General features: G+C 40.4%; 1 protein-coding gene across 1 annotated transcript in view; it reads left to right on the top strand.

Moving 5' to 3' along the window:
• The window catches only part of RASEF (RAS and EF-hand domain containing), a 95,120-nt gene extending 82,869 nt beyond the window's left edge, over positions 1–12,251 (top strand). The window contains exons 16-17 of the mRNA XM_027550084.1: positions 2,812–2,888; positions 8,629–12,251. Of these exons, the coding sequence (XP_027405885.1) occupies positions 2,812–2,888; positions 8,629–8,734 (183 nt within the window). The 3' untranslated portion in view covers positions 8,735–12,251. The remainder of the gene's footprint in view (positions 1–2,811; positions 2,889–8,628) is intronic.
• The last annotated feature ends 2,299 nt before the right edge of the window (positions 12,252–14,550 follow it).

Below are 14,550 nucleotides of genomic sequence, written 5' to 3'. Positions count from 1 at the left end.
AAGATCCATTCAACACATATTTAATTGTATTTACCATGTGAAAAGTACTTTATTGTGAGCTGAGCAAAGGGTAGAGAACAAAAGAGACCATCCTTGCCCTCACATAGTTTACTGTCTAGGGGAGACAGACATTAAACCTATGTAATCCACTTGTCCCCCCTAGAGAGCCATCATTCCTGGCCGCATGCCAACTTTATTCCTTCTCCAAAATTTCTTATTGGTTCCCCAAGGTTTGCTTACTTATTATGCATCTCATGTCCACCACCCTCCTGCATCCTCTAAGGCCATCTCTATTTCACCCGGTAACATCCTGACTATGAAATTCAGCAGCAGAACTATCCATTTCTACTAGAAATAAGATTCATTTGGGGAATTATTCTAGCATTGCTGTGGATTGAGGGGGTCATGAGTAAAAGCTTCACAGTAATCTTTCCCCATTGTTTGGTTGTTCCTTTCTCCCTGCTCCAGAGTATCCATCATATCCTCTCCCAGTCCCACACAGGAACCAGGTAAACCATACCTAGCCCCACCCCACACACAGTCCTCCTTTCCTAAAGGAGTTGTTTCCAGCTTGTTAGACAAAGACACACTTCATCAATTACAATTGTGGCAAGTGCCGTGCTGGAAAAATACATGTCAAGAGGTTTTATAATAGGAATTCCTAGTGCTGACTTCTTCATCCTTCTCAACTTCAAGGAAGGATTACTGAAAAATTGAAAAGGCAGGTAAAAGTCAGCCTGGTGAAGTGGGTTACTAAGGATATAGGATAACCTAGGTAGTGGTAACAACAGGTGCAAAGGTCCTGAAAGTGAAAGTCGCTCAGTTGTGTCTGACTCTTTGCGACCCCATGGACTGTACTGCTGCTGCTGCTGTTGCTAAGTCGCTTCAGTCGTGTCCGACTCTGTGTGACCCCACAGATGGCAGCCCACCAGGCTCCCCCGTCCCTGGGATTCTCCAGGCAAGAACACTGGAGTGGGTTGCCATTTCCTTCTCCAATGTAGGAAAGTGAAAAGTGAAAGTGAAGTTGCTCAGTCGTGTCTGACTCTTAGCGACCCCATGGACTGCAGCCCACCAGGCTCCTCCGTCCATGGGATTTTCCAGGCAAGAGTACTGGAGTGGGGTGCTGTTGCCTTCTCCGATGGACTGTACAGTCCATGGTATTCTCCAGGCCAGAATACTGGAGTGGATAGCCTTCCCTTCTCCAGGGGATCTTCCCAACCCAGGTATCAAACCCAGGTGTCCCACATTGCAGTCAGATTCTTTACCCACTGAGCCACAAGGGAAGCCCAGAAAGGTCCTGAGGTGGGAGAAAATTTGGAGCATTGGAGAAATAGAGGGATGGCCAGGGTAACTTGAGCGTTGTGAGGGAGAGTGGCCACTAGTAGAACTGAGAGGTTGGCTGGGGCCCCATACAAGCATACCTAGGCCTTGTCAGCCAGGTAAGCGTTTCAATATTGCTTGTGAGGGATGGGAAACATCAGAAGGTCTGAAGCAGAAGAGTGATAACAATCAGTGACTGTATGTATAACCACTGGGAGGTTAAATAATAGAGGACTAGAAAATGTCCATTGGTTTTAGCAACACAAAGGCTGCTGAATCTCATTCGAAAAGGATGATATGGTGAAGAGGGGTGTGTTAGCTGCTGGCCTAAAGGAGACATACTTCTGATGGACATTTAATTCCTGTGTGGTTACCTTAAGCTATCATTTTTATCTGTCTCAAATTATTTGATAGAGAACATTTGGTGGCATGTGTGACTTTTGGATATAAGAATGTTAAACTATGAAATTTTGTATAGTGGGATGGGTTTTGGAGGGGGTGCAAAATAAAAATTCTCTGGGTGGAATATTATTCAGCCATTAAAAAGAATGAAATAATACCATTTGCAGCAACATGGATGGACCTAGAGAGCATCATACAGAATGAAGTAAGTCAGACGGAGGAGAAAAATTATAAGATATCCCTTATATATGGAATCTAAAAAGAAATTATACAAATGAACTTACTTAAAAAACAAAAACAGATTCACAAACTTTGAGAAGGAACTTATGGTTGCCAGGGGGAAGGTTGGGGGAAAGGGATAGTTAGGGAGTTTGGGATGGACGTGTACACACTGCTATATTTAAAATGGATAACCAGCAAGAACCTACTGTATAGCACATGAAACTCTGCTCAGTGTTATGTGGCAGCCTGGATGAGACAGGGATTTGAGGGAGAGTGGATACATGTATATGTATGCCTGAGTCCCTTTGCTATTCACTTGAAACTATCACAACATTATTTGTTAACTGGATGCTGCTGCTGCTGCTAAGTCACTTCAGTCGTGTCCGACCCTGTGTGACCCCATAGTCAGCAGCCCACCAGGCTCCCCTGTCCCTGGGATTCTCCAGGCAAGAACACTGGAGTGGCTTGCCATTTCCTTCTCCAATGCAGGAAAATGAAAAGTGAAAGTGAAGTCGCTCAGTCGTGTCCGACCCTCAGCGACCCCATGGACTGCAGCCTTCCAGGCTCCTCTGTCCATGGGATTTTCCAGGCAAGAGTACTGGAGTGGGGTGCCACTGGATATACCCTAATAAAAAATAAAAAGTTGTTTTTTTTAATTCTTTGACTAGGAAATGTTACTGGAATAACTAGGCTCAAATGTGTTTTTTTTTTAAAGTCTTGAAACTTTGAATCCAATTACTTAACTATTATTTTTAGCATACTCAACAGGGGAATATTTTTATTTTATTGATATTAAAAGTGAACATTCCAGGAAACCTAATCAAAACCTTCATTTAATTGTATATACATATATATGTTTTTTTACAGACCTATGGGGCATTATTTTGTGAAACAAGCGCCAAAGATGGTTCAAATATAGTGGAAGCTGTTCTCCATCTTGCTCGGTAAAGTTTTGCCTTATATTTGAAAAACTGAATGTAGGATTGAATTTTCACTTAGCTGCTGTATGTGTCAAATATATTGACTATAAAGTGAATCTATATTGGGGAACACTGTCTTGTCTTTCAGTAGTGGTTGGAGAAACAGTTTTTGAAAAAACTGGTAATGCTGCTTGTTCCCTGTGAACATTGGGAAAATACCTCTACTGCCAAACAAAAGCAGGTGCATCTGAGGTGTCGTTGACATTTCTGCAAAATGTCACCACAAAGCTAACAGCTGACGTGTATGAATCATTTCCAGGAACCAGATTTTAAACACAAGAGACCATTATGAATATAACTATGTATTATGACATTTTCCAAGGTAAAGGAAAAAAATTTCACAAAGCAAATTGTATATCATGCCAGTTGGAAGCACTTTGTTTACATTATTATCCAGGTAATTTTTAAGCTTAGACAATGGTGTTAATAATAAATAACATTTTGGGATGTGGATTAGAATGAAAACTGCAGCATTGAGGAACTTGGATTTAACTGTATTTCAATCTTTGCAGTATTCTTAGGAAATAACAGTGTTTTCTGTTAGACTTATTTCTTCTGCTAGTTTTCTGCCACAAGTGAAAAGATGATTCTTTACTGATCCAACAGTTTAAATATAAAAAAAAAGAAAGAAAAAGTATAAAAACGTGTGTTATCAAAATCCAGCCAATGAATTTTAATTGCTGACAAAGCAAAACCACTTTAGGCATGTAGTTCTGTGTCTGACCATTTGTGAGATTCTGGTTTTTATAAGAATCTTAACTTTAGTAGAATAAAGGGCTCAGCACTACCTTCACCTCAGGTAGGAGGTGCTATATTGCTGCCCCAGCTGAACAGGAAAGGAAGCTCCAGCTAAGGCGCTCTGCGTGGCTGAGGGCTTTTGCCCAGCACGCTGGAGGAGTGTAGTGTCAGGAGGCTCAAAGTCCAATCTTAAATCTTCCCCGAACACCTGTGGAGTCGTGACTAAGTCCGGCATTTCTAATCTGTAAAATGAGGGAAGGGGCTAAAGAAAATGATCCGTAAGGCTTTCTAGTCCTGACAGCCTGTGAGTCCATAGATAAGTGTGTTGAGTCAGCCTAGCAGCCCCCCTGTTTACAATGTAGCTTTACTTAAAACAGCTATGTGCAGAAGCATTTTGATAACAAGGTCACTTCTTGTGAATCACTCATCAGAGAGCTCTTTAAATTGTTGTTGAGACCTCTAGGTTACTTATGTTAACAATATGTTAAATAGGAAAATTATAAATAAAGCAAATCTGGAGAGCCTTTAATTTGCTTTATACCATGTCATCTGATTGTTTGTCAGAGTACCAAGTCTTAAATGAAAATGGTTTCGTTTCCACCAGTAAGATAACTTTAAAAAGTTTTACAGCCTTCAAAACGTTGTGTATAATGCAAAACATTAAATTCTTGACTTGATCTCATAAGATAGTTCCCATAATTCCATTTCATACCATGTCATGTCTTAAAACCTGATCTAGAAAAGTTTATGGATTTTCACTGTCTGAAACAGTGTTTGTTTTTAAAGGGAGGCCATAAGTGTTTGGTTAACAACCTGAATTCCTTTGCCTTTTCTTGAAAAACATCTCAATTCCAAGAAAAGTCGTTCCTAGAAATTCAGTTTCCCTGTAGGGCTGACAGGACGTTCATTCCAACTACTGTCCATCAGTAAGTTAGTCTGCCGCCACTAGAGCCACAGGCTTTAAACATTTTGCAATAGATTCAAGTACAACAAGCATCAAATTGGTCAGTGGCCTGAAATTTGAGAAAAACATAAAAAGCTCAGGCTGAAAAATCAGTTCAGCACCATTGCTGAACTCACTGGGTGTAAATCTGTCCATAAGACTGATTCATTTAAAATGCAGTTAAGCATATGGCAGTTTGGGGTGAGGTAATTTAGTTTTCCCAACCTTAAACCTGGTTTAGATGTTTGGAATTGTATTTTCCTGAGTCCCTTAAAGTGGGAGTGCCTGCATTTTGAGTAGATTTAAGGAAACGGAAGGCCAAGTGAAAAATACAGCCTGTTTTTCTCCCTTAATATTTGCTTTCAAGGTTCAGTAATGTCTGCATTATTATGAGTGCTCAGCATGAAGGCCTTGTAGGGATATCAGGGTATGTAAGATAGGCTGTTCAATTTAAAATTAGAGGAAAAAAAGAAAACTATGACCAGGCAGCCATATGATGCATAGCTGATAGGGGCCTGTTGGACCTCCCAGGAGAGAGAGATGTATGTTGTCTTGTGAAGATGCTGTGTTTACTGTGCCCACTGTACAGATAAGAAAACTGAGGTTTAGAATGCTTTATCAGCTTGCTCAAAGTGACACAGCTGCTAAGTGGCAAAATTAGGACTTTGCACTACTCTGAATCTCTGATTTGCCTTTTAAATGCTGGCAATTTCAGGATTCTATTCTTGCTCTTACTTTCTCTGCCTAATGTCTTCCATCCCCATGGTTCCTAAAACTGTGTCTAGAAGGTGACTTCCAATTTCTATACTTTTAACTCCCATTTTTTTTAACTCCCATCTTTTTTAAAATTCCATGTTCCCACCCACCAACAAATGGAAATTCCATAGATCTGAGTGACCCAACATAGCTAAATCCTAATGTGTTTTCTATAAAATTGTTCTTCACTCTATACTCCCCTTTTCAGGAAACTATTAACATTATAATAAAAAAAATAGTAACCTAGAGTCAGTCTTGACTTCTTCCTTTTTCTTCATCATCTGCCTCTAGTGGGTTCTGAGGCCCTAATGATTCGGTGACCTCTCTGCACTTTTTATTCAATCTGTCCATATTCTTTCTCTAATCAGGGTGATCTTTGTAAATAAAAATCCAATTAATACTTTCCTGCCTGCACCCCACATTGGTGTCCGACCTACAGCAAAGAACCCTGTCTCTTTTAGCAAGTGGCTAACAGTCCCCCAGAGCCAGATCTCACCTGCCTTTCTGTTTGCATCTCTTCTTGCTTCCCAAATGAAGGATATCTCTAGACACAGCAAGGTTGCCTCCAGTCATGGCCAGGTTCTTTTATTCCTCTTTGTCTCTATGCAAGCTGTGACCTCCCTTCCTCTTTAAATGAATCCCTATCCTGCCAGTAGGTCGGCTCCACTGTGCTTGTGTGTTAGCAGCTTTCAGGACCTGGTAACGATTTATTTAGATTATCTGGCTCTCAGAGCTCACTAGTTGAGGATCCCAGAGCCTGGCATAAGTCGGACACTTGTTGAATGACCCGGTAGTCAAGATTTTGCATTTGGAAGCTGTATTAGTTTTCCGTTGTCACTGTAACAAATTCCTACTAACCTAGTGGTTTAAGCAATACAAATATAGTTCAGGAGGTCATAAATCTGAACCAGGTCTTATAGGGTGTTATGGGTTGAACTGTATATCCTCCTCCTTTTCCTGAGTCTTTGTTTCCTCATCTGTGAAGACAGTGATGCTCACCTGTCACGTGACAGTGTGTGTGTTGTGTGTAATAAGGACTACATGAAAACGTGTACCATAGCATTTATTAACTGGTCTTCAGCAAGAACTAGTTTCCCTTTTCTTTCCTACTCAGGTGCAGCGGTTTTCCAAGTTTAGCACATCAGCTCCTTTGGCCACATCAGTGGCCAAAGTACTGGAGTTTCAGCTTTAGCATCATTCCTTCAGAGAAATCCCAGGGCTGATCTCCTTCAGAATGGACTAGGTAGATCTCTTTGCAGTTCAAGGGACTCTCAAGAGTCTTCTCCAACACCACAGTTCAAAAGCATCAATTCTTCAGTGCTCAGCTTTCTTCACAGTCCAATTCTCACATCCATACATGACCACTGGAAAAACCATAGCCTTGACTAGACGGACCTTGGTTGGCAAAGTAATGTCTCTGCTTTTGAATATGCTATCTAGGTTGGTCATAACTTTCCTTCCAAGGAATAAGCGTCTTTTAATTTCATGGCTGCAGTCACCATCTGCAGTGATTTTGGAGCCCCAAAAAATAAAGTCTGACACTCTTTCCACTGTTTCCCCATCTATTTCCCCTGTTTCCCCATCTATTTCCCATGAAGTGATGGGACCAGATGCCATGATCTTCATTTTCTGAATGTTGAGTTTTAAGCCAACTTTTTCACTCTCCTCTTTCACTTTCATCAAGAGGCTTTTTAGTTCCTCTTCACTTTCTGCCATAAGGGTGGTGTCATCTGCGTATCTGAGGTTATTGATATTTCTCCTGGCAATCTTGATTCCAGCTTGTGCTTCATCCAGCCCAGCGTTTCTCATGATGTACTCTGCATATAAGTTAAATAAGCAGGGTAACAATATACAGCCTTGATGTACTCCTTTTCCTATTTGGAACCAGTCTGTTGTTCCATGTCCAGTTCTAACTGTCACTTCCTGACCTGCATATAGGTTTCTCAAGAGGCAGGTCAGGTGGTCTGGTATTCCCATCTCTTTCAGAATGTTCCACAGTTGATTGTGATCCACACAGTCAAAGGCTTTGGCATAGTCAACAAAGCAGAAATAGATGTTTTTCTGGAACTCTCTTGCTTTTTCCATGATCCAGCGGATGTTGGCAATTTGGTCTCTGGTTCCTCTGCCTTTTCTAAAATCAGCTTGAACATCTGGAAATTCACAGTTCACATATTGCTGAAGCCTGGCTTGGAAAATTTTAAGCATTACTTTACTAGCATGTGAGATGAGTGCAATTGTGCAGTAGTTTGAGCATTCTTTGGCATTGCCTTTCTTTGGGATTGGAATGAAAACTGACCTTTTCCAGTCCTGTGGCCACTGCTGAGTTTTCCAAATTTGCTGGCATATTGAGTGCAGCACTTTCACAGCATCATCTTTCAGGATTTGGAATAGCTCAACTGGAATTCCATCACCTACACTAGCTTTGTTCATAGTGATGCTTTCTAAGGCCCACTTGACTTCACATTCCAGGATGTCTGGCTCTAGCTGAGTGATCACACCATCGTGATTATCTGGGTTGTGAAGATCTTTTTTGTACAGTTCTTCTGTGTATTCTTGCCACCTCTTCTTAATATCTTCTGCTTCTGTTGGGTCCATACCATTTCTGTCCTTTATTGAGCCCATCTTTGCATGAAATGTTCCTCTGTTAATTCTAAAAGTGCCTCTGTTAATTCTAAAAGAAATTTAGGAAGAGACAAAAAGATTTTTTGGATTTTAACCATCTGCTGTTATCTCCATGATCAAGTATTATTACAAAATGGTTATAAAGCCATCATTGCTTTTGTTAATGTTAAGCATTAGCTGGGGGTGGAAGCTAGGTTCCAGAGTCCTAAGGAATGAGCTGTGCGTGTGGCAGACTATACACCAGGCATGACCACAGGAGAGCAACAGTAGCCTGTGTGCATGTGTGTATGCACCTGGGTATGTGTTTCTGTGTACATGCATGAGTGTGTAGCCTACTGTTCAGAATGCAGATGGCTGGAGCTCACCTGCATGGTTGCAATCCAAGTTCTGCCACTTCTTCAGCTATGTGACCTAAGGGAAATTTCTTAACGTTGTTTGCCTTCATTTTCTCACATATAAAATGGGACACAGTAAAATCCTACCTGTGAGGATTAAATGTCAATACCTACAAAGCATTTAGCACCCTGTCTGGATGGCACACAGCAAGTGCTTAGCAGTGCAGTTTTATTTCTACAGAGTTGTTTATGGTTCTATTTTATACCTCAGTAATCTTCTCTGTCTGTATGTCTCTCTTTCTGTCTCCAGGGAAGTGAAAAAAAGAACTGATGAGGATGACAGCAAATCCATTACCAATCTGAGTGGCACTAGTTCCAAAAAGTCAACCCAGATGAAGAACTGCTGCAATGGTTAACTCCAAAACATCCTCAGCCCACGAAGCCATCATTCCCAGAGTACTGAATGTGTATGACTTATTTGCTTCTTACGTGAAGTGGTACATCCTACAGACACTTGCGTGGAGAGTTACAGTGCGAGGAATCTGAACTGTGTTCTTGGGTCCCTCCAGAACCTCAGCTCTTTTTTGCTGTTTCGATGAGTGATTTGGGCCCCCTGGTTAAATATGCCTGCCTTATCTTTAGAAAGTATTTTTATGCTCAGATCAAAGCTGTAAAAGAAATCACTGATATAATTCACTGATATATCAGAATTCACTGATATAATTAGATTCATGTGGTAGATGACATTTACTTCCAATATTCAGTACTGTTGGGTTGGCCACAAAGTTCGTTCAGGTTTTTCTCCATTTTACAGGAAACCCCAAACAAACTTTTTGGTCAACCCAATAGAAAACTAGTAAAAGGGGGTTACCTTCCTACCTTTGCTGTAAACTAGCCTTCTGGTCTTGAACCTGTCACCAACCCACATTAGATCCATTTCCTCATCTGTAAACAAGCAGCTTGGCCTTTGAGGCCTCGGCTCTCTCAGCTCTGAAGCTCTTTAAGGACTGAGAAGGAGAGTGTGATGGCCCACAGTTTATAAGGACTCTGGTTGTTCATCTTTTTAAATATTTAAGTATCAATTTTTCTCACTTCTTGTACAAGAACAGAATTTAATTGAGGGAAAAATGGTAATGTTTTATGCTCCCGTGGAGATAGAAAAATCTATTGTCTTATATATAAAGAAAACATTTGGGGGACAAAAATAGTTTGTATATTAAAGAGGGTGTTTTATAATCTCAGAATACTTATAAAGACCATGGTTTGAATTCACTGCTAAAAATTCTAACGAAAAATATAAAGCCACATACTACTGAAAATACAATGCCCAGGAAAGTTGTCCCACTTCACTTAAAAAAAAAAAAAAAAAAAACAGCAAGAGACTGCAGGTGCTGGTGAAAGGGAGTAACTGAGAGTGACTACTATGGATCGGAGAAGGCAATGGCACCCCACTCCAGTACTCTTGCCTGGAAAATCCCATGGATGGAGGAGCCTGAAAGGCTGCAGTCCATGGGGTCGCTGAGGGTCGGACACGACTGAGCAACTTGCCTTTCACTTTTCACTTTCATGCATTGGAGAAGGAAATGGCAAGCCACTCCAGTGTTCTTGCCTGGAGAATCCCAGGGACGGGGGACCCTGGTGGGCTGCCGTCTATGGGGTCACACAGAGTCGGACACGACTGAAATGACTTAGTAGTAGCAGTACTAATGGGTATATAGTTTCTTTGGGGATGATGAGAATGTTCTGGAATTATATTGTACTAATGTTGCACAACTTTGTGAATATACTAAAATCCACTAAATTATATACTAAATTATATACTTTAATGGTGAATCTTATGGTATGTGAGCTATATATGTGTATATATATAGTTTTTAAAATATACTAGTTTAATTTATCATTTTGCCAGATGAAAATATGCAAATTCAAACCTCCCCATGGCTTAAGAGCATAATGTCTTTTCTATAACAGATACCCTAACACCTTGGCTGCCAGCATTCACATCTTAAATAATGAACAGTGAAAGAAATGTTATGTGTAGTTTTGAAAAATCATCTCTTTTGAAGAGGAATTGTGGTTAGGGTACAGGTGAGTCAGTCCTTCGTCTGAGGTGACTCGGGACTCACCCTCACCAACAGCCTCAGGGGTCTTGCTCTCCTAAGAAGCTGTGCTGCCTCCCAGACTTCCCCACTGAAATGTCTCCAAGAGCCAAAGGAGTCAATATCTGACCCTAGGGTGGGTCAGCCAGGCGTGGTCTTTGGTTTCAATTTTCAGTGGCCAGAACCAACTAAGTTATTCCCAACCAGAAAGACTTGAACTTAACGTGATTCATAGGTCCAGGCCCCAAGTAGCCTGCTGAAAAAAATAATAGCTCTTATTTATTGTACTATGTAAGCTAAAAACATCCCTCTTATGGAATTAAAACAACTCTACTTACAGTTTTTATGATCAGACCTTAAATTCTCCAAGGTTTTTTTTTTTTTTTTTAATGAAAATTGGGTAGTATGTTAACACAGCTTATAAATAGCCACAACATCCATTTAGCTTTTCAAAGTGTGCCTTCTCTCTACTGGTGAGATCTAGTTTGGTTTTGTTCTTTTTCACTGGGAAGTTGGTTCTGTCTTCAACAACTCTACCATGGATTCCTGTTTCCTGTTTTTTGGTCCCAGAGAGGGGAAAAAAGTTTACATTTTTTACTAAAAAGAAATACCTTGCTGGTGGGGAACTGTCAAACTGATTCAGGGAGGGATGGTTATTTTTGTGCCATGGTGCGATGAAAGTTTTACCACTGCTGTTTGCCTCGGCATCTGTGGAGCCCAGGTTAGAACAGACCTAACAGACCTGTGTGTTGATATATGGTATTCAAGTTTAGGAGTTTGGTGCAGTTGCACAAAATTGTGTTAGTATACATGTTATTGTGTTGTCTTTATTTATTTTCCCCCAGTGTCTATATTGTCTTACAATATGTATATAATAGTATATACCTTTGATACAGAAGTATTATCTTGGTCTTTGCTTCTGGACTATATGGGCAGGAACCCAAACCGATTAGATTACATAGGTGCCTATGATAAATGAAGCACACATCTTTAACTATCTTAATGTGGATAAATATTTTTGCAACAAAATTCAAATTAGACTTACAACTTTCAAATTAGACTTACAGCTCTGGTTAGCGATCCTATTTAAAGAAAAGCTACTGCTAGCTCTTTCACTGCCCTGCTAGGAAACTAAGTTATTACCAACATTGATTTTATGAAGCTGTTCCCAAATTTAGAGTTTATTTTTGGTAATAACAAAAACAGCTAGTGTTTTTAACTTGAACTTAATTTGCTACTCTATTCATCTTGTCTCAATTACTCCTTGTAGAGATTTTAAAATCACAATCACACTACACTCTTTTTTATGTATCCTGACACACTGGATGTTATTTTAGTTTCGACATGAAAGAACACTGGCCATAGAGACATTTTTCCCTGTTAACTTTTAGCCTCGTGCATTTTTATAATTTATTTTTTCCACTTGCTGCTTTATATAACATATGTGACATCTGATTATTGAATACTAAATGTGATTTTCATAAGGCCCAAACCACACAACCCTCTTGCTGAAGATAAAATTGAGCTTAAAGATAAAGATTTATTTTCATATTTGTACAGTGATTAGCTTCAGAGTCACGGTTTTTGTGGGCTTTTATTGTATGTATGTGTAAGAAATTTCATACATATATATTAAGAAGACCTCTAAGTAATGAAATAATTATTTTATGATTTTGATTTACATGGTTTACATTTTCATAATATTGGCTGTATTTCATTTAACTGTTTCTCTTCAAACCATTAATAATTATCCCATAATGTGTAATTTATGGTAGTACAAATGTCTAAAGAATACATTATATTTTCTGCATCATAAATTCAGTTTAAAAAAAAACACTTGCTTTGGTCTTCTGGTATTTCCTCCAGCTTTGCTGCAGGCATTGCTGAAGTAATTTTAGTTCTAGGATGTGCCTACATGAAACTGTGCCTCTAAAACCCTGGCCCAGGGCAGCTAGCTGGGGAAGAAAAGGGTGGTGTGTGGTACTGTGGCACATCTCGTCCTCTCGACCAGCGGGGCTACCGGTTGACCAGCTTTGGGGTGTGATATATAGGAGTAGTGAGGCTTTAGTAGAAAACTGGCAGGACAAACTTTGGCCATTCTCATGACCTTGGGCTAGGCCCCTTCTCTGACACCCCTCTATACGCCCCCCGCAACACACCCTGCCTAGCTAACTCCTGCTTCTCCTTCTGCTTTAGCTTAAACGTCACTTCCTTCAGGAAGTTTCCCTGCTCATCCTGGTTTGGATGCGGCTACCTGCTCACTTGTTTAGTACTCTTTCTAACTGGTCAGCATCCTTACTGACCCCATATTTGTTTAACTAGACATATTCTTTGAGCTTTATCCCTGTTGTTTGCTGCTGCCTCCCCTCTGCTATACACAGTGCTTGAATGGGTGATCAAAGAAAACTGTTTAAATAAGGCAGGCTTTGCAGAGTTTCTGCAGACACACATACCCAGAGACATACACACACAACAGAATAACAGGCAGTATATTGTAGTGGCCACAGGTCTGAGCTCTGTAGCCAGCCTGCTTGGGTTTGAACCTTGCCTCATGAACCTTCTAGTCAGTAACTGTGAATAAGGAGCTTATTTAACCTTTGTGTACCCCAGCTTCTTCATTGGTAAGACAGAGATGATAACAGTACCTTAAGTGTATGTAAGGAAAGTGCTGAGAACAGTACCTGGCACCTTGATCAGTTTAGTTCAGTCACTCAGTCATGTCCAACTCTTTGCAACCCCATGGACTGCAGCACCTCAGGCTTCCCTGTCCTTCACAGTCTCCCAGAGCTTGCTAAAACTCATGTCCATTGAGTCAGTGATGTCGTCCAACCATCTCATTCTCTGTCGTCCCCTTCTCCTCCTGCCTTCAATCTTTACCAGCATCAGGGTCTTTTCCAGTGAGTTGGCTCTTCACATCAGATGGCCAAAGTATTGGAGCTTCAGCTTCAGCATCAGTCCTTCCAATGAATATTCAGGGTTGGTTTCCTTTAGAATTGACTGGTTTGACCTCCTTGCAGTCCAAAGAACTCTCAGGAGTCTTCTCCAACACCACAGTTCAAAAGCATCAATTCTTAGGCGCTCAGCCTTTTTTATGGTCCAACTCTCACATCCATACATGACTACTGGAAAAACTATAGCTTTAACTAGATGGACCTCTGTTGGCAAAGTGATGTCTCTGTTTTTTAATATGCTATCTAGGTTTGTCATAGCTTTTCTTCCAAGGAGCAAGCATCTTTTAATTTCATGGCTGCAGTGATTTTGGAGCCCAAGAAAATTAAGTCTGTCACTGTTTCCATTGTTTCCCCATCTGTTGCCATGAAGTGATGGGACCAGATGCCATGATCTTAGTTTTTTGAATGTTGAGTTTTAAGCCAGCTTTTTCACTCACCTCTTTCACATCAGGAGGCTCTTTCGTTCCTCTTAGCTTTCTGCCATAAAGGTGGTGTAGATTAATTTTTGTGCTTTTGATTACCGTGTATCTCAGCATGTTCCTCTTAGGGTTTAACCTGCCTGGGACTCTCTGTGCTTGGAGAGAGCAACATGGACTTGGTTGACTATTTCGTTTCCCATATTAGGATTTTCAGCTATTATTTCTTCAAATATTTTCCCAGGTCCTTTTTTCTCCTTCTGGACCCTCTATAATGCTAATGTTGGTGAGTTTAATGTTGTCCCAGAGGGGTCTTACACAGTCTTCATTTTATTTCATTCTTTTTTTCTATGATCTCCTCTGTAGCAGTGATTTCCACCATTTTGTCCTCCAGGTCATTTATCCATTCTTCTGCCTCAGTTATTCTGCTATTGATTACTTCTAGTATAATCATCTCATCTCTCCTTGTTCTTTAGTTCTTCTAGGTCTTTGGTAGACATTTCTTGCATCTTCTCCATTCTGTTTCCAAGATCCTGGATCAACTTCACTATCATCATTCTGAATTCTTTTTCTGGAAGCTTGCCTATCTCCACTTCATTTAGTTGTTTTTCTTGTCACTTCATCTGGGACATAACCTTCTGCTTTTTCATCCTGATTAACTTTCTTTAATGTGGTTTTGGTTCTGTCTGCCCTTTAGTGGATGAGGCTAAGAAGCTTGTGTAAGCTTCCTGATGGGGGAGGGACTGGAGGTGAGTACTGGGTCTTG

This window comes from Bos indicus x Bos taurus, chromosome 8 (genome assembly GCF_003369695.1).
Source record: "Bos indicus x Bos taurus breed Angus x Brahman F1 hybrid chromosome 8, Bos_hybrid_MaternalHap_v2.0, whole genome shotgun sequence".
Taxonomy (NCBI): domain Eukaryota; kingdom Metazoa; phylum Chordata; class Mammalia; order Artiodactyla; family Bovidae; genus Bos; species Bos indicus x Bos taurus.
Note: the sequence above shows the minus strand (reverse complement) of the source record. Positions and strands in the feature narration are given on the sequence as shown.